The sequence below is a fragment of the Desmodus rotundus genome, chromosome 2 (genome assembly GCF_022682495.2).
Source record: "Desmodus rotundus isolate HL8 chromosome 2, HLdesRot8A.1, whole genome shotgun sequence".
Classification (NCBI taxonomy): domain Eukaryota; kingdom Metazoa; phylum Chordata; class Mammalia; order Chiroptera; family Phyllostomidae; genus Desmodus; species Desmodus rotundus.
This window is the reverse complement of record NC_071388.1, coordinates 181,761,836-181,785,660: the sequence shown is the minus strand read 5'-3', so window position 1 is coordinate 181,785,660 and position 23,825 is coordinate 181,761,836. Positions and strand designations below refer to the sequence as shown.

General features: G+C 38.0%; 1 protein-coding gene across 5 annotated transcripts; it reads right to left on the bottom strand.

The window, feature by feature from the left end:
* Window positions 1-2,040: 2,040 nt before the first annotated feature.
* STRADB (STE20 related adaptor beta) lies at window positions 2,041-23,812 on the bottom strand. Of its 5 annotated transcripts, XM_071220686.1 has the most exons (13): window positions 23,559-23,759; window positions 23,127-23,282; window positions 19,637-19,733; window positions 15,415-15,495; window positions 10,839-10,938; window positions 8,302-8,423; window positions 7,284-7,392; window positions 6,332-6,455; window positions 4,942-5,113; window positions 4,526-4,630; window positions 4,123-4,367; window positions 3,384-3,426; window positions 2,041-2,872 (listed from the first exon to the last, which is right to left on the bottom strand). In XM_071220686.1, exons 3-13 carry the CDS (start codon window positions 19,646-19,648, stop codon window positions 2,729-2,731), a joined length of 1,257 nt encoding a protein of 418 aa, XP_071076787.1. In that variant the 5' UTR covers window positions 19,649-19,733; window positions 23,127-23,282; window positions 23,559-23,759; the 3' UTR covers window positions 2,041-2,728. The 5 variants fall into 5 exon arrangements, with proteins under 5 accessions (XP_071076787.1, XP_024420003.2, XP_053774914.1 ...); XM_024564235.3 differs by lacking the exon at window positions 23,127-23,282 and having other exon boundaries at window positions 23,559-23,812; XM_053918939.2 differs by lacking the exon at window positions 23,127-23,282 and having other exon boundaries at window positions 4,123-4,304; window positions 23,559-23,763.
* Window positions 23,813-23,825: the final 13 nt, after the last annotated feature.

The window sequence follows — 23,825 nt, the reverse complement described above, 5'->3', positions numbered from 1 at the left end:
AACACTATGAAAGACAGAGTTTAAAATTTCCTACTATGGAATCTCAAATTTTCAAGTTATTTAAAATGAATTAAAAAAATCTAATAACCTTTATTCAACACTAAATTCCTTAAGTATTTATTAAATGTCCATAATATGCCAAACACTTTGCTAAACACTAGGAATATCCTAGTAAGACTATTTTCCAGGAGTTCACAACCTGTTAGGGACATACACACAGAAGTAGTTAGAGTTGTATAAGCACTTTTTTGGGAAAGTACTATGGAAGCTCATAGAAAGGCACTTTAGCTAAGGTGACTGTGCTAGCTTGGGTCCTTCAGAAAGCCAACACTGAGGTGACTGACTGGACAGGTGTGGGAGACAGAATAATGATCTATCCACCCTACTTCCAGGAACCTGTGAGTATGGTAACTTACATGGCAGAAGGGACTTGCATCCATGATTAAGTTAAGGGTCTTGAGATGAGATTGTCCTGGATTATCTGGGTAGGCCCAAAATAATCTCAAGCATCCTCATAAGCGAGAGGAAGGAAGGTCAGTGTTAGAAAAGATGTGAGTGCTGAAACAGAAGTTGGAGTAATGCTGGCCCATGAAGCAAAGGGAGGCAGGCAGCCTCTAAAAGCTGGAAAGGGCAGCAGATTCTCCTCAAGCCTCCAGAAGGAACATAGCCCTGCCAACCCATTTGAAGCTTCTGACCTCTAGAACTGGAAAAAATAAATTTGTGTTGTTTGAAGCCACCACATTTGTGGCAGACTGTTAAAACAGCAATAGAGAGCTAATACAGCAAGCTAGGAACCTATGGTACAAAATTTAAGACATTCTTAGGGTAACGCTATCAGTGAAGTGTTGTTCAGTACAGTAGCTACTGTGATGGTTCATCTCATGTCCATTTGATGGGGCCACAGGGTGCCGATATTTGGTCAAGCATTATTCTGGGTGTTTCTGTGAGCCCTTTTGGATGAAATTAACACCTAAGTCTGTAGACTAAATAAAGCAGATTGCCCTCCTTGATGGGGTGGGCCTCTTCAGTTCAAGGCCTGAAGAGAACAAAAATGCTGACCCTCCCCTGAGGAAGAGAACTCCCCCTGTCTGAGTGCCTTGAACAGGGGCATCAGCTTTTCTCTGCCTTCGGACTTAAACTGAAACATCAGCTCTCCCTGGGTCTTCAGCCTGGAACACTACTGGCTCTGCTAGGTCTCCCTCCAGTTTGCCCATTCACCTTGCAGCTCTTGGGACTTGTTAGCTTCCCTAATCGTGTGAGGTAATTCCCTGTAATACTTCCCCTATTGGTTCTGTTTCTCTGGAGAACAGTAATACACTCACAGGTCTGAGAGGCACTGTTTCATTGTCTTCACAGTCCATCTTTTGCATTACCCATATCAGTGCTCCACCCTGATTCAGGAGAACCTCCTCATGGTTCCTGCGAGCCCCTCTTACTGAAGGGAAATTTAGAAGGTTAGAGGAATACTATAGCCCCTAACACTGCATGTGGCCTGGGGGCCTCTACTGGTACTCATCTTCTCTCCCTCCTCCACCTGCGCAGGCTTTGTGGCTTACTTGATGGAGGGACCTAAACATTCTTGATGGGGGCTAGCCATTAAATATGAAAAGGTTTGTGTTTCCAATTGTCTATTAATTTACACACTAATTGGTTTTAATTTTTTAGTCTTAAGACAATATTTAAAAATCATTTTAATGGAATGTTAAATAAAAGCATACAGATTAAGAAAATCCAGAGATAGGTCCTAATTTACCACACTTCAAACCACGTACTGAGATGCAGCATCTCTTTTGCTATTATGGTAATACCACGCATTAAGATCTCTATGTCATATGTTGCATCACCTACAGGAGCAAGAATAATCATATAAAGGACCAGAACATCATCTCCCTCCATTGAATCAAATACCAGGTTGTCCCTAATTCACAGATTATGTAAATAAATCTATTTGTTGGCAAACTGGTTTTCCTTGGCAAAACAAATTAGAATCTGTGTTTTAGGTTTATCAAACCACACAAAGTAAATAAATAAAAGATAAACTCAATTCAATAAATCTTTATTAAGCTCCCACGGGGTGCATTAATTTAGGATCTATAATTTACATTGAGTAGAAAAGTGTTACTTTAGCCCCTTAAAAAAAAACCACAACTTCTCTATATATTTCAAGTGAATCATTTAATGTGAGTGAGGCTCAGTTTGATATTACCATAAGTATTAACAGAAGAAAATGGGAAAGTAAAACATTCTCCCTGTTACCAGAAAAGAGTTTGATGCCAGGATAAACTAGCCTGTTGGTCTAACAATAATTGATCAAAAAGGCTAGAGAATCTGGAAGTAAAAAAAAAAAATGTACTTGGAAGCACTGTCCTTTGAGGGTTTATTCCCCTGAGGGCAGCAAAATGCTGAAAAAATTAACTGGCTCAAAAACTATATTGAGAGTTTTTAAAAAGAAGAGTCACAGCTTTGGGGAAAAAATTTGAGACTAGGTGACACCAAATGTGACTGGATTAATAATTCTAAAGTTTCCCTGGAGTTGTAACAGCACTCTGAGCTAACCAAAGGGGCCACAGACTCATGCTCCTTTGAATAGAGTGGTTTTAAATGATAGGTTCTCCAGTGCACCAACTGTATTTTCAAGTATAATTCTAGTATTTGTACCTAGCAATACAGAAGCAAAGCAGCAGGGAGAAAGTGTCAAGTATATAGGACATAAAAGGATTTGGCAGCCCTAGAATTCCCAGTTTGAGTCTTTTTCATCAGGAAAATCACATTCTGGCTCAGTCCAAGGTGATGCTGGAGGCAGTGCTATGGGTGGCTGGTGAGAAGCAGGAGGCAACAGTGAAAGCAAGGAATCCTGGCTCTCTTCTTTCATCTGTTAAAGAAACTCAAAATAAGGCTGTTGGTACATAAGTTCGGTACATTAGTTTTGTTAGCAATAAATAACTTCCAAAGACATCATTAAAAGTGTTTAAAACTGTTTTTAGGTGTTTTCCCTAAAAATGCCATTGATTCTGGTCATCTGAAAACAGGAAGAAGTGACAGCCAATAAACTGATTTTTATCAGAATTATTTTGCCTTTAAATCATTTCTAGACAATATAGAAAAAGTAAAATATCTTTAAATTAATCAAAGTATAAACTGAGGATACAGTAATGTATGATGACATTCCATTTTTTTTTTTTACTCATTTTGCAGAATGGATGTATTTTAAAAAATCTATAACTGAACTACCAAAATGTTTTCTTGATTTTAGCTTTATCTTTTGTAAGAAAGTTATTAAGAACCTTGGTAACCGAACTGTCCCATTAAGCCAACAAGATGAAGTGACTTTTTAATAGTATTTAAAAACATCATTTTAGACAACAGAAGAAAGATCAGCTTACCTGTTTGAAGAAAACATGAGACAATAAACTGCTTGCTGATGGCCTGAAAATTTTTAAAAATAAAAAAACAGAACCTCATATTAGAATGTAGATTTTTAGATGTAAAAATATATTAGAAATTAGGTTTAGAGCTATAAAATCCAAAACTAAAAATTAAAAGGAAAACTAATATATGTCAGGAAGCCTAATTCTTAGCTTCATCCTTGACTAATAAGAATTAATTCTAGAGGTATCCTTTAATTAGTCCATAATTCAACATTTACTGGGAACTTACCAATGATAAGGAGCTTATGCTAGGCATTAAGGGGCCAAAAAAAGACAAGACGTAGACCTTATTTCCAAAATACTAATGATAATGTATAGTTACTATGATAATAATTTATATTATTATAATAGTAGCAACTAACATTTTTATACTGCTTGCTTGGAAATTTCTAAAATGTCTTAACATAAATGCAGTAATTAATGTTCAGAAAGATTAACTGATTTTTATAAGGTGACTTGGTTAGGAAATAAAACAGCTAAGACTGGAGCCAAGTTTTCTGACTTTGAATCCTGTACTCTTCCCATTTGCTCACTGCCTCTACTTGTTTTTAGCATTGATACTGTCTAGACTATAATTTTTTTATCGAAAGAGTGATTAAAAATTTGCATGTGGCGGGAAGGGACTATCATAAAGCTTCTATAAAATATAAAACAAATATGTTTTATGTTAATTAGAAGAAGTAAACAATATTACCTTTTCTCAGGATCTTGTTGCAAACACTGCTGTACCAAGCTAAAGAAGGCAGGTGAAAAAGTTTTTGAGGACGGTGTTTGCAATCTGTCACTATTCACTGTGTGAGTTCCGCTGGAGACAAGCACACTTTCTCCAATCCCGGAGTCTACACCTGATCGGGAATTCTTCATTCTGGATTCTGACTGAGGGAAAATACTGATATCCAATGGGCTATAAGGAGGACCTTTCAGTTTCTGTAACAGCATCTAAAAGAAAACTTTCCTTCAATCCTTTTCAGGCAAAATGGTGAAACATCAACAATAAAGATCCTAAGAGTCTTACGGCAAGGATGTTCAACAGATACTATCTAGAATATAAGGGATCATATGAAGGAAGGTAGTTCAGGGATTTTAGTAGCATTTACCTGAGTCCTATGCATGTCCTGGAAAGGTACCTGCCCACTGGCCAACTCACATGCTGTAATCCCAACACTGTAAATATCTGACTTCACGTTATATCCATGTAAATCCTGTAAACAATTAATTTGAAGTCCTTTAGTGTAAATAACTTTAAAAGTTACAACTTTACATACATGTGCTTTTTTGATAAAGGATGGTGAACAAATGTGGAAAAAACTCATAAGCAAGAAATCAAGCTATCCCTAATATATGGCACACATTTTAAAATTCCTAAGATAATAATTTTGACAAGAAAAAGAAAAATGTCTTGCAGTAGTAGTCCATTCACCAATCCAAATATAAAGTCACAATTGTCCTTTATAGTCAAGCTTATAAGACACTCAAGATGCACAGACAACCCAATGCAACGGCCACACCTGACCTGTCTCAGCAGTTCTGGACTCAGCCACGGCTGCACTGATGTGCTGAACTGTGGGAAATCATACACAGCCCTATGCCTCTGTCCGTGCTTAACCAAACTATGCAGATGGGACAGGCCAGAAAGGGTCACTAGGCCATCACCAGAAATGAGGATATGGCTGGCTTTAAAACTCCTAGAACAAAAAGAAACAATCCTAAGTGCTAGGAAATTGGCCAATGAAGAGAGGATAAAAATTGGGTAAGAACAAATCCTTGTATCTTCTTAGAAATTTAATATTCTTTATAAAATAGCAGCACACTGCTCTGTGTATTTAGGAAATGTTCAGGAAATTAAGGAATCCTTTCAGCTGTTTATTATAGCAACAGGACAAGGAAATATATAACTGACAGCTACATGTTTGAAAGTGATCATATTTTCTTCAAACTTGGAATGGAATCAAATGATTTCACTCTTTTAGGATGCTATTGTAAAACACCTGAGAAGTCTAAGAAAATCAACTAACTAATATTTAAAGTATAAAGTTAAATTCAATATTATCCAAAAAAGACAGCCTTTCATGGTATTAACACTATTTATAAAGGTACGTCTCATATAAATACTTCCTTTGTCAAATAAATTATAAAAGAGCCTTGTTTTTCCTCCAAATCACTGGATTTGAAACTAACAGAGTTTCTAACAGACCATTAGAGCAGGATGACCAACAGTCTGGTAAACTATAGTAGAATCTTGAGTCTGTTATAAATTCTCAGTTAACTAGAATGCTGCTAAAAACACCAAATAATAAGAATAAAGGCTTTAAGGAAATAGAAAAAAACAATTTAAAAAGCTTATTTAAAAGTAACTTAATTAAAAAAGAAAACAAAGTCCCTGTGTATCTTAAACAGCACTGTTTTTTAATAATTAGCCAATTTTGCATCTACAGTTTGGTAAAAAGAATTGATATTTAGTATGATAATTTCAAGGTGCTGCAAAATATTTAAGAAATCAAAAAAAAGGTTTAGTTACAATTTGTACATGATATGACTATGACTTAAAGATGAAAAACAGATAAAGGAGCTATTTGCTTAAGGGAGAAAAAAAAAGCTAACTAGGATCTCACTCCCTACAGCTTACATCCCCCATTAGACTGCGACTTGTGCTGCGTGAGGGCAGGCGGTCCACCCCAGCATGGAGCACAGCACCTGGCACAGAGAAGGTGGTCTGAACACGGGCCAATGAACACAGATGTGAGCATCAACAGTAGCAATTGGCCCCTTCCTCCCTCAATTTTTATTTACAAGTTTCCTATTCCTCCTTCTGACACTCAACTGCTCCTTCCTTCCTAAAAGCTCCCTAAAAAATGTCTTCCACTAAAATTCTTTCATTTTGCAAAATACAAATAAGTAAATACCTGTGAATACAGCCATTTTGGTGCAGATAGTTCAACCCTCTCACAGCTCCAAAGAGAATGTTTCTTATTAAAGTTTCACTCATTCCTTCAGGAAAGTAAGTCCTCAAGAGTTGACTTGCTGAACCTAAAAGAAACCCCTGAAACCTTTAAATGAACACTGGAAGTGATTTTGCTTCTAGCTATGTTTTAAATGTTTTCTTCAACCATAAACACACACACACACACATACACACACACCTTTGTTACATTTTAGAGTCTAACCATTTTCCTATGCAAAGGTAATTTTGCTTCAAGAATATTCAAAAAGATTTTTCTAATGACACTCTAGAGATCAGAAAAGAAAATTAACAATTTTCAATATTACTAAAAAAAAATACTGTGTGTATAGACATGTGTATAAATATTTTTAAATCCAGAGACAATTCACAAAAGCTGTCCTAAAAATCAAAGTTCTAGAACATTCATTTATTTATTCAACACGCTATTGAACACTACTTCGTGCTAGGTACTGTATGAGCACCTGGGTACCCATATGATAAATACAAATGTAATCCTGCCTTCAAGAAGTTCAAATCCAGTGAAGGAGCCAGGTACATACGCAGATGTTTCTAATACAGTGAAAGAAGTTTACCATGTAGAGAAACAGGGATGGGGATGATGTTCCTGAAGAGTAATGGTAGCTCTCCACTGAGAGAGAGAAAGAGGAAGGAAACTGAAGGGAAGAGACAGCTGGTGCAAAGGTCTGGGCTTCCTGGAGAAGCAGTGGTGGTTCACTGATCATCAGACCTATTCTACTTTTTTCTGAAGACTAAAATTCAACATGAATCTGAAATTGAAATATATCATGAAGTTTGGAATTGGGTTCATCGTAAATCTAAGATCCCAGTCATCCTTGTAAATATAGCATCCAAGCAAAAGTATGAGTTATTTTACCCAGAATGAGTTTTCTTACCATAGGCCATAAATGGAGAAATAACCCAAAGCCAGCTGCCAACAGTGAAAACAGTCCAATAAGTTGTAATATTGGGGTGCCGGAAAAAGTGGGACAGAATCACAGCTTTCTAGGAGAGACACACAAGAGAGAAGACATTTGAAAATCTTTTTCTCCTTATGATGAAGGTAACAGCAGCAGTGGCAGCCAATACTCAGTAAAACTTACTGGTACCAACACGTGTTCCTACTGCTGTCATCTCTTCAAACCTCGCAACCACTACACAGTGTGATACCACGATTACCATGTTACAGAGGAGGACACTTGGAAAGAAGTGAGAAAACTTGTCCAAGAGCTCATAATTAATAAAAGTGAAAGTGGGACTTGACCTTAGACAGTTTGATTCTAGAGGTCATGCTCAATGATGCTATGTTCTTAGTATAGAAACATTTAAAAATACATACATATATGAAGATGAAAGTCACTGCTAACATGACATAACAGGGAAAACCACCATTAACTTCTGATCTTTTTTTTCTGCGCAATATACATGTGCACATATAGACATTTTTAAAAATGAAGACAATATCAAAGTAAAATCCCTCTCTATACCAGAAATCATTAGTGACAATGAAAATGGTACTATAATATTCCTGAAAGGCAATTCTGCTAAAATGTATCAATTTAGAAGTGAATTTTACTTAACTGGATGGAAAGGAAACTGTCTGCTTCTGTCTTTACCTTTCCCTGTATGACTACTTGTGATTGGACTGACTAGGGACATTGTAAATCTTCAGACCAGCATTTCAAATATGATATTCGTCTGAAGGAATGTACAGTAGTTACCAAAGTTTGAATATATTTGTTCTCACATGGATCTGGCTTCCTCGTATTCTTTCCAACTGTAATTGCACGTTTACTAGAAGACAGAAATCTACTTTTCTCTAACAGAACGATTAATTTGGAGGAAAAGTCTTTACAGCTGTTAACTCCTCAGATAGACAGTACTCTAAATGTATAATTTCTTTCGTATTGTTACCCGTAAAGCTTTCAGGCGCTCTTCAGTGCAGTTTTCCAGATTGGTAATTTTTATAGTCACCAGTGTACCTGTAGGAGTGTGCCGTGCAAGATGGACCGAAGTCAAGTTGTCAAATCCTCTTCCTACAATTAGACGTAAAACTTGTGTTAGCAACCAGAGAAGAAAAAATTTGATAATTTGGACTTCATTAAAATTAAAAACTTCAGCTTTTCAAGAAAACACTGTTAATAGGCCCTTAATAAACATTAGTTCCCTCCCTTTTTTCCACAGTCACCAAATTCTGCCACTTATATTATTTAAAAGATATTAATCTCAAAGTCATCCCTTCCCCCACAGTGTCAGCATCACTGCCTTGGTTCAAGTCCCATCCTCTTTCCCTGGAGAGATGCAGTGACTTTCTCACTATGCCCTGCATGCCCAACCAGGCATGTGTCAACATTACTGAGGAAACTACTTCAAAAGCCTATGCCCGGCTTCCACTCACCAGAAATTTTGATTCAGTAAGCCTGTAATGAGATATAGGAATTGTAATTTTTAAAAAGACCCAGGTGATGAGGATCATAATTCCTTGTAACTAATCTACTACATCTTCTAGAATGCTGCCTAGAATTGCTAGCAGTTGTCCTTCTAAATTCAGCATTTTATCAATAGGGAGATACTACAGTGCAGCTGCTGAGAACTTAGAATCTACAGTCAGAAAGGTTTGCTTTCAAATCTTGGAGCCTCAGTATTCTTACCTGCAAAATGGGAGCAGGAAAAGGGTAAAATGAAAAATCCATATAAAATGTTCAAAGTAATGCCTTATTTGGATGCTATTATTACCATCACCACTATTCCACAATGTCTTTCTAGCACAGAGAGGAGAAGTCCCAAATTTCTGCCTTAAATCCTTTGAGTAATAAAATGGATAAACTCTGGGGGCCAACACTCTCTCTCTTCAGAGAGAGTCTGAACTTCTAAACAGACCACATGAAGTCTTTCACAATGTGATCCAAACCTCCCAGATTTATCTCCTACCGCTGCCTACTCTCCTCTCGTTCCCTCTTCTAGGCAACTGTGTGGTAGTCTCTCCCTAACCCTCCTTCCTCGGTCATCTCTGGAAGTAAATATTGGGTTGGTCAAAAAGTCTGTTTAATTTTTTCCATAAAATAGAAGACACATTTTTATTTTCACCAATAACTTTATTGATTTGGATATTTTGAGTATGTCGGCTCTCTCCTGTGTAGTATAATGTTGACTGTTCTCAATTAATGTCTCAATTTGATCGCTGTCAACCTCAACTGGCCCACCCAACTGAAGAGCATTGTCCAGCAAGAAATCTCCAGCAAAAACTTTGGAAACCACCTTTGACACATTCCATTAGTCACAGCACCTTCTCCATACATTGCACAAATCTTTTTTTGCATTTCAGTTGTTTTTACCTTTCTTGAAATAATAAAGCACAATATGCCAAAAATGTTACATATCTTCTTCCACCTTCAATATTAAAATGGCTACACAAAAATTCACCAATTTTGTAAGTTTTTTTCAAATACATGCTGATATGACAGCTGTCACAATACAATCTAACAAAATTGTTTCAAATGAAATTAAAGACAGTTAAGAGTTACTAGAACAATCTTGCAGAAAAAAACAAATGAACTTTTTGGCCAAACCATTATATTTTATCTTTTTTGAATTGACACCATCTGAACCTCCTGTCTAATATTAGGGCATTTCCACTAGTACTTTTTTAGAAAAGGCCAGATCCTCACTCTCCCTTTGTCTCCTTGACCCTGGCATGGAGGGTCAATGACCTAAGCTTGTCCAGCTGGAGGACGGAATGAGTGACATAAAGAAGCAGGGCAGTCAGAACTCACTGCTGCAGGATTCCAGGGGGCTGTAAGTACCTACTAGACACTACGCAACCTGGGCTGCTCCTGCGTCATGGCCCTGGCTATGGCTCTAGTCATGTAGCTTCTCTTGGCTTCTTCCAAGCCATTTATTTCTCCGGCCAATAATTCTCTGAGTTAGCAATATTGTTAAAAAATTTCTCTTTTGCTTGTTAGCCAGGATTGTTTTCTGTTGTAACAAACACCCTGACTAGAACATTTAGCAAACTCTTCCTAATTCTTCAGGATCTAGCTCCTTTTTGTTCCATCTTCTCTGTTCCCGTAACAATCAACACACCTCTACTATAGCATCCTCTAGTGGATAAGGTGGAGCTATCTTATGTGTTCATCTTCCCAGAGAGAATGTGAACTCCTCAGGTGTTTTACACGGCTTTTTATCCCTAGCATCTAACATGGCAGCTGTTTGTAGTGCTTAATAGATGTTTCTGAATATTCAGAGCAAATGTTTTACATGTTTAAGGCTGTAAATAATACCCATCCTGTTCCAAACTTAACAGAGATAGGTTTCTACTACAAATGGGATTTTAGGTAAGTTTTTAAGCTTAAAAAAAAGGAGTGTGGTTAAAGGACTATGACTAAAAACATCTTTTTGTAATCAATTTCATTTCTAACAATAATCAATTATGTGAAATCCATGATTATTACCTATTTCCACCTGGAGTTCATAGTGAGAAATGTTGGTGGAACATACCACTTCACTGTGTCTAGTGGATGGAGGCAACCTGGAACGCGCTGGCTCATCAACCTGCGTTGTTTCAGAAAAGACGAAAAGAAAATAGGTTCACAACTTTCTGGTCCCCCAATTTGGCCCCTGCCCCATTATGAAATACAGATATTGTATTTTCAGACACATAAGTGCTCATTAGAAGGACACACAAAAAGGTGACTTAAGAGACTATTTTAAGATCTAAAAAGAATTTATAATTGCTAATGATTGATGCCAGTTAGAAAGCTATCAGCCTATAAAGGAGAGAAGGCAGGAAACACAGATTCACAGGTAGCAGAGAATACGCTCCAGTAAGCATTTTTAGGAGTTGTTAAGAATGGTTATTAATTCTTCAAGGTAGGTAATAAATAAATATGTCACAGGAAGAGTAATGGGGACCTGTGAGTAATATCCTATGCTTCTGCTATTGCTTTAAGTGATCACAAGTTTTATCCATTGCTCAGACAGGCATATTCTCAGCTAGTGGATGTATTAACAGTCAAGGAACAATTTCCACACCCCAGTCCATTAAAATTGCTGAAGATGTTTTTCACAAGATGAAATGAATAAGAAGAGAGATCAGAAAAACAAACAAACAAACAAACAATCAGACCTCCTGTGTTAACGACCATGAAGCAATATTCGGTGGCTCACAGGGTGCCCCAGAGTCAGAGTCCTAGCTTTGCACTGATCCCAGTGGCAATGAAACGGGCACACAGGAGAAAGAGGAGGCCAATGCCACTGGTGTCATATGATAGCCATGAGGCTCTCCCAAAGGACAGCAGTGCTCCAACAGACTCTTAGGAACCTTACAGGCACCAGCAGGTGGCTAGAATCTTATTACTGTCTCCGAGGCAAGGAGAAGGAAGAAGGGGGTTAGAAATTATATTACTATGTGCCAGGAATTGTGCGAACTATTTATTATATCCTTAATGCTACATGTTCCCTAACATTTTAAGAGAGCAGAAAAAATGTAACTATAAGCTCATGGCTAAAGATGAATAAAGGTAAATATTGTTACAGAAAAGTGAAAAATTATAAAAAGAAAAGAAATTCTACTATACAATTGGAAATAATCCCAATGAGAAAAAAAAAAGAAGAGAAAATCAAAATAAATCAATTTAATTTCTTTAGAACAGGTAGTCTTCAAATAAACTGAGATTTAAAGAACACACGTAAGAGACAGAAAGAAGAGCATATAACAATTAAAAAATGTTTTTAAGTGACAACTTATAACCCAGGCAGGCAGGCTACAGCACAGAACGAACTGAGGCTTACAGCTCTCTGGGCGAAAAAAATGGCATAAGGTTGGTGGGCTGAAATCAGTTGGATAACTGGTACTTTGCTTTCATCTTCTCCATTAGGGAGATAGTCTTCTTTAAACTAGAAGGGGCACATATGTTGTGAAAAACTAGCTGAAGCCCCAAACAGGTTGTTTTAAATAGGTTCAAACCTCCAGGCCAAAGACAATTAAATCTAGGGTATTAATTCTGCAGACATAGTAGAACTCGAGCAAGAAACCAGAATGGAAATAGTCAAAACACTGACCCAATTTTCCAAATAAGGGAGAAAACTACAAAGGGGGCAGCTTGCTGCAGTTACCCAGTCAAGGATGATATCAAATTACCAGATAAATAAATTATGAACACTTAAGAAAACAACATGGTAATAAAAAGAAGACAGCATAGGTTTACTAAGAGCAAATCATCCCAAACTAACCTCTTTTTTCTTTTTGATTTGATCACGAGTAAGAGAATTAGAAAACAAAAAATCAAAGTCTTGAAGAGATATCTGTATACCCATGTTCACAGCAGCAGCATTCACAATAACTACAATGTGGAAGTAACCCATGTTCATCCTCGGATGAATGCATAAGCCAAATACATACAATGGAATATTACTCAGCCTTAAAAAGTAAGGAAATTCTGAAATACACTGCAACACAAATGGACCTTGAGAACATTATGCTAAGTGAAATAACTCACTAACAAAAAAACAAATACGGTATGATTCCACTTATATCAGGTACTAAGAGTTGTCAAGATCATACAGACAGAAAGTAGAATGGTGGTTGCCAGGGGAACAGGAAGGACAGGTAATGGGGCCATACTGTTTAATGGGCAGAGAGTTTCCATTTTAAAAGATGAAAAGAGTTATGGAAGTGGTGATGGTTGCACATTATGAATGTATTTAATACCACTGAACTGTACACACAAAATGCTTAAAATGGTCAATTTTAAGTTACATGTATTTTAGCACATATGAAAAAAAGGCAGTGCATGTGGAAGTTTCCTGAGTTCTAGGCCTCTTTCTTAGCAACTGATACTTTACTCTCTGAACACTACCTCAAACTGAAGGGTAATTTTTTTAAAAGATTTTATTTATTCACTTTTAGAGAGAGGGGAAGGGAAAGAGAGAGAGAGAGAGAAACAATGATGTGTGAGAGAAACACCAATCAGTTACCTCTCGCATGCCCCCGACTAGGGACCTGGCCTGCAAAGCATGCATATGCCCTAACTAGGAATCAAACTGGCAGCCTTTCGGTTTGCTGGAAAACACTCAACCAACTGAGCCACACTGGTCAGGGCAGAAGGGTAATACCTGAATGAAAACTAGGATTAGACACTACATCCCATTGTACAAAAAGGGCAAGTACCTGGAAGGCTGTAGAGAACTAGTGGATAAAAAGTGAAATGACAAAAATGAAAACAACTGAAGACAGAATCAGGATAAATATATAAACAAGATTAAATGGGTATTTTGTAAGAAATAAGTCATTTGCAAGGCAGGTTCCTTTTGTAGTGAGAATTACAGTATAAAGTCAGGATTAAGGAGGGGAAAGAGAAGTATTTATTCCCAAGTATGTTTCTTTAAATATCACTTACATCAGACATTGCCCACAGGGAGACAACGATGAAAAAGCCAGGATGCCTCTGGTGTATACATCAATCATTTTGAAATACTACAGTCAATGCCATTTTATGGGGCTGTGTAAGATATGTAGGAGCAAAATGAAATAAAAGGTACAAGAGGAAAGGCTTCAGAGACGTGATATTTGAGCCAACTCTTTATGAATGAGGAGAAATTTTAGAGGCAGAAAAGGGGGAAGAGTATTTTCAAGCAGAAAAAAGAGTATGTACTAAAACTCAGTAGCAAGAAATGAAACTCAAAAATTATACCTAACCATACCACTACAGGTCTCTATACCACGCTAAGAAGTTTAGGCCTTCCCTTTCACTTAACTAGAACACCTCCATTAGTATCCCAAGACGCTTAGTAATATCTCCTGTCCTCAACTCATTAACTGATTCTTCCTCTGGTGGATACAGTGGTATCCCCAGATCCATCTGGTGGATACAGTGGATACAGCCAGATCCCCTTTCAGAATGGAGGCACCTATCTCTCCAACTATGAGGACAACTGAGTCTTATACAGGGATCTGCCCTCTTCAGAAAGAAGCTGCCCAGCCCAAGGTTATGGCACTTTCCTGGGGGCAGCCTGTATCCAAGTCTGATGGGTACAGGAGTACAAAAGCCCAGGGCCCTTGGACAAGTACGACAATCAGGTGGAGCCATGACAGCTCTAGACATGCTCATGGGAATGGCTAAGAGCTCTCTTAGAATTTCCTAGGTACAACCAACTCTGCCCTCTCCACCCCTCACAAGTGTTGGTCGAGAAGGAACTTCCCAATAAACTTCCTACATGGAAAAAAAAAGTTTAGGCTTTACCCATAGGCTTTTGGAAATCAATGAAAACTTCAAAGTTGGAAAGTGATACAAGCAGGCCTGTATTGGTAATGGTGCTGAACACTGGTCTGAGTGGTGAGAGGAGGTGGTACGTGTGTCTAGGAAACAGAGGCAATGAGTCTACCTGCAACAGTCCAGGTGAGAGATGATGAGACTTGAGTACCACTGGTCATCAGGTGAAGGAGGGCACAGACTCAAGGGTATTTCAGATACAGATTCATAAGACTTGGTGTGTAACTAGATGTGGGAGCAGAGGAAGATGCAGTGTGAGAATAATTCCACAGTTTCTAGTTAGGATGACTTAGTAGATGGGTTTTCATTAGCCAAAGTAGGAAACAATGTGTTGGTGAAGTCTGAGAGAAGATTAAGGTTTTATACTCAAATTGCATAATGATGCCTCTGAAAACCCTAATCTGATGTATTTAATAGACACCTCTGGTGCCCAAGAAAGAGCCAGGGTGGTAGGAAAAAATTCGAAAATCATCAGTTCGGTTTCATGCCAGGGTTCCCTCTTCACCTGAAGGAAAACCTGAGGCAGCTCCAGGATAATCTGAAATTTGAGCAACTGAAGCCATAGGAATAGGTGAGACTGCTCAAGGAGAGATGGTTTAGGCAGAGACCAATTATAGACCTATGAAGAAAAGCAGGAGTAGAAGAAGAAGAAATATTAAAAGACACTGTAAAGAAGAAGAGATACAGGAGAACCAAGAGTGAATGGTATTACAGAAGGCAGAGGAGGAGCATTAATTGTACGCAATCATTTTCTTACCAAGTTTTGATGGATACCAGTTTCAGACTGTTTTTCAGGTCTGAGTGATTCAACTTGTGTTCGTGAAGTGCAGAAGCAATTCTGGAAATTCAAAAATGAATTACATAAATGAAAAATAAGCCACAAGACAAGCAGGGGTGGTGTGTGGACACGCAAAGGTCTAGTGACTGGAGTGAGGGGCAGAGGGAAAGGGTAGCATGCAGGGACCGGGAAATGAAGCCAGGGTTCATACCATGGAGGTACTCAATATGGGAGACGAGGGAGAAGCAGCTGCCATGTGCAGAAGACAAATTTCATCTGTTATAATTCTACTTGGCACTATCTCTGATGCTTGTCCTCCCTCTGGAGGTCGTGGTATGAATTCATTTTTACAGCTGGTGTTGATATTTAACACTTCCATCATCTTTGCAGTTTTCTCCTGAATTTTAGCTAAAGATTATTCTGCTGTACCCACCATCATAATCATTTTTATTTGATCCTCAGACTTTTTTTCCTTAAGTGTAAGAACCATTTTAATCCACATTAAACCACACATTGAGTATATCTGGAACCACTTTTGTTTCTTAAGGTGATAAACATCTTTAACTTCAACTCAAAGCAAATTAAGAGACTTAGTTCCATGATCAAAATTTACATTTTCCTGCATTTTAATCCATGGTCCTATCATCATCACATATTGCCAATAAAGAAATGTGACCCCTATATGTGATTTATCACACCATCAATTAGTGGGGTGCAGCTGACCTTATACTATTTAGAAAACCAGGACAAGTCAAAAAATATATAAAGAAATTCTATGAAAGAGATTTTCATAATAAATTATTTTCAAGCATCTTATGAACATTCATTTTTATATGCACATTAAAGTACTAACAAATGGGTCTTTATAAATCCACTCATTAATACTTGTAGTCAGTTACTTATGAGTAATCAAACTTCCTTTCTTTAAAATATGCCAGAATTTCTCACTAATCAAACTAATCGTTTTCTCAGCCTGAATTATGGATTTTTTAAAAGATTTTATTTATTTATTTTTAGAAAGAGGGGAAGGGAGAGAGAAAGAGAGGGAGAGAAACATCAATGTGTGGTTGCCTCTCACGCACCCCCTACTGGGGACCTGGCCTGCAACCCAGGCATGTGCCCTGACGGGGAATCAAACCAGCCACCGTTCACAGGCCTGCGCTCAATCCACTAAGATACACTAGCCAGGGTCAATTATGGATTTTTTAAGTTGGATTCCTACAGTTGGTATATCTAACAATCTTATCACAATGATTTGATATATATCCCCACTGTTTTAAGTGAATTTTGCCCTTGAAGAACAGAAGCTAACAATGTCAAGATAGCTGTAGAATCATTTCCTTTGCAAAGTTTCTATTGATTTGCCTACGGTGAATAAACTTGACAATACCAGTTTTGGAAGATACTTATTACTGTTGCTCATATTGGAAATAACTATCAGTTAGATCATTTATATATTATATTTGATATTTATGTATTTTTTGCACCATTTACTCTGAAGTTTTCACAATAATAAGGAACTTCATTGTGCAGAAAAGAGTGAACACAGCAGACCTAAAACTGCTCTCATCAGAAAAGGCCAGCCTGCAAGTTTGACCCTTAGTTGGTATGTAGGAGTTTAAATTTGGGGAAAGTTCCCACCATTCCCTGATAAGAATAGCTCACAGTGCCTAAACTATGCAAGCAATATGATTTATGCTGAATTCCTGCTTTGTTTCTGGGAGGCTGGAATTAGTTACCTGTTAGCAGAAGGCCCCTACATGACCAATCCCCAGTAAAAATCCTGAAAATGCGTCTCTAATGGGCTTCCCTGGTAAGCAATATTTCACATGTGTTGTCGTAACACTGTGGGAATAAAGCCCATCCTATGTGACTCCACTGAGAGAGGCTTCTTGGAAGTTTGTGCCTGGTTTCCTACGAAATTCACTCCACGTACATTTTCCCTTTGTACCTCTGTATCCTTTTGCTATAATAAATCTTAGCTGTGAGTATGTATATATGCTAAGTTTTGCAAGTCCTTCTAGCAAACCAACAAACCCTGAAGTGGTCTTGGCGGAGGTGCCCCTCTGACACAGCTATCAAAATACATTCAAGCATATAAAAAGAAATTTGCTCTCTAACAAATATCCATCACAGTTTTAGATGGAAAAGAACCTAATTTAAGACATATTGACCCTAATTTATTTCCAAAATAAGAATTGTGATCCATGTTTTCAATTCATAGAAATATGGAAACCATTTTATAAACTAATATAGTAAACTTACATTTCATTATCTTTATACAAAATTTTCACAGTGGAAGAAAGCTGCCCAGGTTACAAAACAAAATCACAAAATAGTCGTATTTTATTCTTTAAAAACATTCTTATATACACATTGAACTAACTGAATGCTGTTGAATATAATAGCTTGTGAAAAATCTATATATGAATATCTTAGGCAGTATAATGATATAAACCATCCAAAATATTTTTGAATGTAAGTTATTTTTCATTATCACAATAGCCAAGTGAAAAGCAGTTAGCCTGTAGATACCTTAAAGGAAAATAAATTATTTATGTTGCTTCTTTGAAAACATCATTTCTTAACTATCAAACAGAGGGTAAAACTTAAATGGGGAAGAGTCCTTCATAAGTAAAAATATCAATTCTCAGTTGCACAAATATCTCATTGAGGAAAAAACATGAATATTTTCAGTCAAAGGATTCTAAATATTTCATCATTGCAGAAAGAATATCATTTAAAGTAAAATTATTAATAAATTAAGTGACTGTAAGTCACCCATTATCATATCTATTATTCTTCACAAAATCCATAATTATGGAATAGATTAAAATATCCTTTTTCTGGCCCTGGCCAGGTAGCTCAGTTGGTTAGAGCTCATCTAGATATGCCAAGGTTGGGTGTTACGTCCTCGGTCAGGGCACGTACAAGAATCAACCAATGAATGCATAAATAAGTGGAACAACAAATTGATGTCTCTTTCTCTCTGACTTTCTAAAATCAATAAATTTAAAATAAATAAATAAAATATATAATTTTCCCCAAATTCGGAAGCCCTTGTAACCATACAAGCCTCTGAATCTGAGGATCTTTATCAAATGCCCTTTTACATCTTAAGTAACCCTTTACAGCAAGGGTCAGCCAACTATGGTTAAACTGACCCACAGACACATTCATCTACATTGTTGCCTATGGCTGCTTTCACACTGAATAAAACAGAAGAGTAATTTAACAGAGATCATACAGCACACAAATACTATCTGGCTCTTTACAGAACAAGTTTGCCAATCCTTGCTTTGGAAAATGAGGTAGGTATCTCACCTCAATGTATTTTCCAGATATATAAAGTTCCCCCTTTAAAGTAGAAAACCTATACTTTAAACATAAGTAAATGCATTCTGTATTTTCTATGTAACTAATAATACCTTCTCCTAACTACTTAGTTCTGCCTCTTAGACTTGGCAAATGAAGGTGTTGATTGGCAGATATGAGTTTGAGCCTTAGCTCTAAGTCTTTGCAATCTTGGGCCAAACTCAAAATCAGGATTATACCACCTGCCCTGCCAATCACTCACAACTTTGAAGACTGAAAGATATAATGTATAAAAATTTTCTGTAAACTGCAAATCCTCATACAAATGTATCCATCACTTTTTAAAATATCACTGCTTTAATATATAAGACATGATGAAAGTCCTAAAACTACTTCATCGAAAGTAGATGCCAATATCTAAAGTACATTACACATGATCTAATATTAACAGAAAACTAGTTGGTATCTATTCCTCATATTGCACACTGATCCAAATATTTCCCTTGTCTTGTTAAGGGGCTTAAAAACACTTTTTATTTGCCTTTAGTCAGATGGAAATTTGTAAGAGTTTTGAAAGATTTAAATGATAAATCAGAGCTAACTGGATGAGAGAGGCATTTCCAAGTAGAGCATATGTATGAGAAAAAGGGTATGGGTCAAAGGAACAAAATAATGAGTATATCAGAAAAGTATAGGAGAAACTCTTTTGAAGAAACAAAAAGTCAATGAGAATTTAACTCATTTCTTAAAACAATAAGTTATTCAAATCAAAATAACATCTGAGAGTAAAGAATATCTCATCAGGATATGCCTTTTGTTATAATTCTGCAATAACATCAAACCACTCTGATGTCACAAAATTAGATCCATATTAACAAAAACTTACCAGAAGAGACATTGAATCGCTTTAGTTCACAGAAAGTGACAAAAATCCATCTATTGCAGAGATTTTTGCTTTATCTTCAAGATGCAGAAATATCCTACTATAAAAAACAAAAACAAAATAATTTAGATTTACATAAAAGTTTCTTGAAGAACTAATTGCCATAAACCCATACAATATTTAGGCAGCTGTTCTTTGACACAAGGACTAGATGGAAACATTACTGGAAAGTGTCTTTGAAGAGTATTTCTGTTTACTGAACAATATTTGGGATCTGACATCATAACGGAAACATAGAGGGAAATTGAAGGGAGGTTCTGGATATTTTCAAAGCCTCAGTATACCTACATCTCTCCTTCCCTATTTTTTCTGTACTTTTTAAAAGAATCCTAAGCAAATGTGAAAATAATATAGAAATACAATGTTGGACCCACTTTTGATATAAATCATGCCCCAAGAAGTCCACTTATAAGTAAACTTTGAAGCTTCCAAAACTTCCTGATCAGATTAATTAACTTTTAAGTCATTTGGGTTTCCTGACTAGCAAATTTGGAAGAATCAGGAACAGTAAAAGACTAAGAATTAATAATATTTTCTTGTTGCCACACAATAAAAAAATTTTTTTTTCAGTTTTCATGTGATAACATTTTTTTTGTAGGTTGAATATTTTTTATCTTATTTTTAGTTCTCAATTCTATTCTTGGAATTTACTGACAGATATGAAAGATATGCAGATTATTATGCAAATGAGTCCTGTCCACTAATAGAGTATTAAGCTCAATAGTTTATGAATATTCTGCAACAGATTCAGAGGTTTAAAAGAGTGACTTTTTCAGACTCAAGAAGCTACAAAAGCATCACCAAGTTTCCACATCTTTCCTAATAGAAAGGGTAGTAATGTTCTAAATTTGCTAATGCCTGGTTGTTTTCTTATACCTAATAAATATCTCTTCTTTCATATTTTATTGCTAAAGAAAGATATGAATTTATTCAGGATGTTCACTACAAACCAAAGATAAAGAATGGGAGGAAGAAGAACCTGAAAGTGTATGATTACTTTGTCATCTGTCATTCACTATAACAACTTCAGGTGCTGGAAGTTGCTATGTTACAAAAGGAGGAATGCCCACCTTCCAGGGTAACTGAGATCAAATGAAATACTTGTTCTGAAAGTACCCATAACTACCAAACACTGTATCAATATTAAGAGCTTGAGTGGATGCTCTGAAAGGCATACTCAGATATACCAACACAAAATGGTACAGCTCATTTGGATAGCTAGTTGGCACTATTTTGATACAATGAAAATATTCATACATTTTGACCCAGTAAAATTCTCACTGCTAGTAATCTATTCTAAGTAAATATGCAAACAAATGGAGAAATTACATATACATAGTAAATCATTATACTGATACGTGAAACAGCCCAGTATTCATTCCACAATTGTTTAATAAATGGCTACTATGGATCAGGCACTGTGCTGGGCATTGGGGATACTCACTAGTGATAGGGCAGATAAGGCCCTGACCCCTTTAACTTGTAACTTACATTTCTGCAAGCAGGAAGACATGGGATGTCAGGATGAACTGAATTTTCTGGTTATTAAGATTTTGTTTCCTCCTTTTTCCACTTAGCATCACTAGGCTCTTTCTTAACAATAACAGCAAAAACTTTAAGCTTTATTACCTTACCTATTTTCAGAAAAACTGAGAAGAAATGTACACAATCTGTGAGAATTGTTAGTACTAAAGGGGTTGTCTGCATAGGGTAGTTGAATCCTAGAGGTTTTTGCTTTAGATATGCCAGTCTATTAAGAGAATTTTACCAGACATTTTGAGGTCAAGGCAGCAGCTGCACCTAGTGACTGGCAGGGAGGTGTGTGTATGTGTGTGTGTGTGTGGGGGTGATGTGCTGTCATATTTTTCTCTATATGTTCTTTCACTAGGTATGAATATAAATGCTTTTTAATGACAATGATACCTTGGACAAGGGTTTGATCTCCCAAATATATGACTCCACTCCAGGAAGACAAACAACCCAATTAAAAAATGGGCAAAGGACTTGAACAGACTTCTCTGAGGAAGACATACAGAGGGCCCAGAGACATATGAAAGGATCTTCAGCATCACTAGCCATCAGAGAGATGCAAAGTAAAACCACAATGAGATACCACTTCACACTTGTCAGAATGGCCATCATAAACAAATCAACAAACAAGTGCCAGCGAGGTTGTGGAGAAAAGGGAACCCTAGTGCACTGTTGGTAGGAATGCAGACTGGTGCGGTCACTGTGGAAAACAGTATGGAATTTCCTCAGAAAACTAAAAATGGAACTGCCTTTTGACCCCACAATTCCACTGCTGGGATTATATCCTAAGAACCCTGAAACACGAATTCAGAAGAACCTATGCACCCCAATGTTCATAGCAGCACAATTTACAATAGCCAAGTGCTGGGAACAGCCTAAGTGCCCATCAGTAAGTAAGTGGATCAAAAAACTATGGCACACTCACACAATGGAATTCTACACAGCAGAAAGAAAGAAGGCGCTCCTACCCTTTGCAGCAGCATGGATGGAACTGGAGAGCATTATGCTAAGTGAAATAGACCAGGCGGTGAAAGACAAATACCATATGATCTCACCTGTAAGTGGAACTTAATTAACAAAACAAGCAAGCAAGCAAAATATAACTAGAGACATTGAAATCAAGAACAAACTGACAGTAATCACAGGAGAGGGGAGGAGAGAATGTGGGGGGGGCGAGGGAAGGGTTTTTAGGAACATGTATAAAGGACACATGGGCAAAGGCAAAGGGGGTAGGATCAAGGGTGGGAAGTGGGGGTGGCTGTGGTGGGCGTGAGTAGTAGGGGGGAATGGAGACAACTGTACTTGAACAACAATTAAAAAATGTGAAAAATTCTAAATTTTCTAAAAATTCATATTACAGAAACCTGACTTCCTAAATGTACTCACAGGTACATCAATGTGGTCCCTTGCACTGGTATCCAAAAAACTAATTAGGATAAAGCTTTATTAATGATTTCAATTTGTCCTATAATAGAATGGTAGTCTGAAAGTTTTAAAATGAAAGGTTGACATGTTCAGTAGCTTCGTCTTTTTACTCGGGTTTTGAGTCAGATTTAGTTGACAGTCCATTTTCCTCTAATCCAACAGTCCATTGCTATAGGGAATGCAAAGAAAAAAAAACCACCACTCTCTTTGTAAGCTTTAAAATTACTGTAATTTTCAAAGTCATCTTAAGAACCCATAATATCTTAAAAACTATAGCGATGCACAACTCAGTAGAATTTTCCAAACTTAGTATCGTGACTCACGCTTTCAAAAAACACATACTGAACACCTACTGTGTGCTCTGTGCTAGGTGGGCGTTGTGTCCCAAGTCCTGATCAAGATACCAGACACAACAAACCCACGAGGGAGAAACGCAACGCTCAACTGAAACAGGATAAAACGAAGCTTAGACATTTACTTCTGTAAAAAGTTCCTAGTCCTGCTTTCTCGGGGAAGGGAAGGGGGCCCGGCTTTGCATAGTGAACTCGCAGAAGGTGGCACATGGAGCCTGGGTCAGAGGGTATCTTCAGTCAGGAAACTCCGCCAGGCCCGCGAGCGCGGCCAAAGGTGAGAGCTGGCGGAGGAGAGTGTCGCGGCCAGCTCGGACCCCGCGCACCTGGCGCCCCCAACACCAGCGGGCACCGCCCACTGGACACGCAGGTGCCTTCGCCACCGCGTCGCCCAGCGATCCCAGCACAGTCCGGGCTGCGCTGGAGGCAGGGGCCGCGCTCCAGACTCAGCGGCGCGTTAGCCCGGCGATTCCCGTGTCGTGCGCGGACCCAGCCGCCCTCCTTCCCGTCCCGGACCGGCCCCTACACTTTCCCCTCCGGGTCTGGCCTCCCCTCGTTACCCTGGAGGCGATCGCAGCCAGTGACTCTTCCTCAGGCGGCCAGCGGTGCGGGGCCTGGGCGGGCGTGGGAGCCGGGTCCGCTGAGGGGCAAGGCAGGCGCTCAAGGCCCGCTCCCAGCGCGGGCCGCGGGGCGCAGGAGGCCGGCGCGACCGGGACTGGGGCGGCGAGCCAGGAACTCTGCCCCAGTCCCAGGCTATCTGTCCGGACCGGATTCGCCCCACCCCGACTTGGGGTCGCGGCCCCGCCTCCCGCCTCAGGGCTACGGAG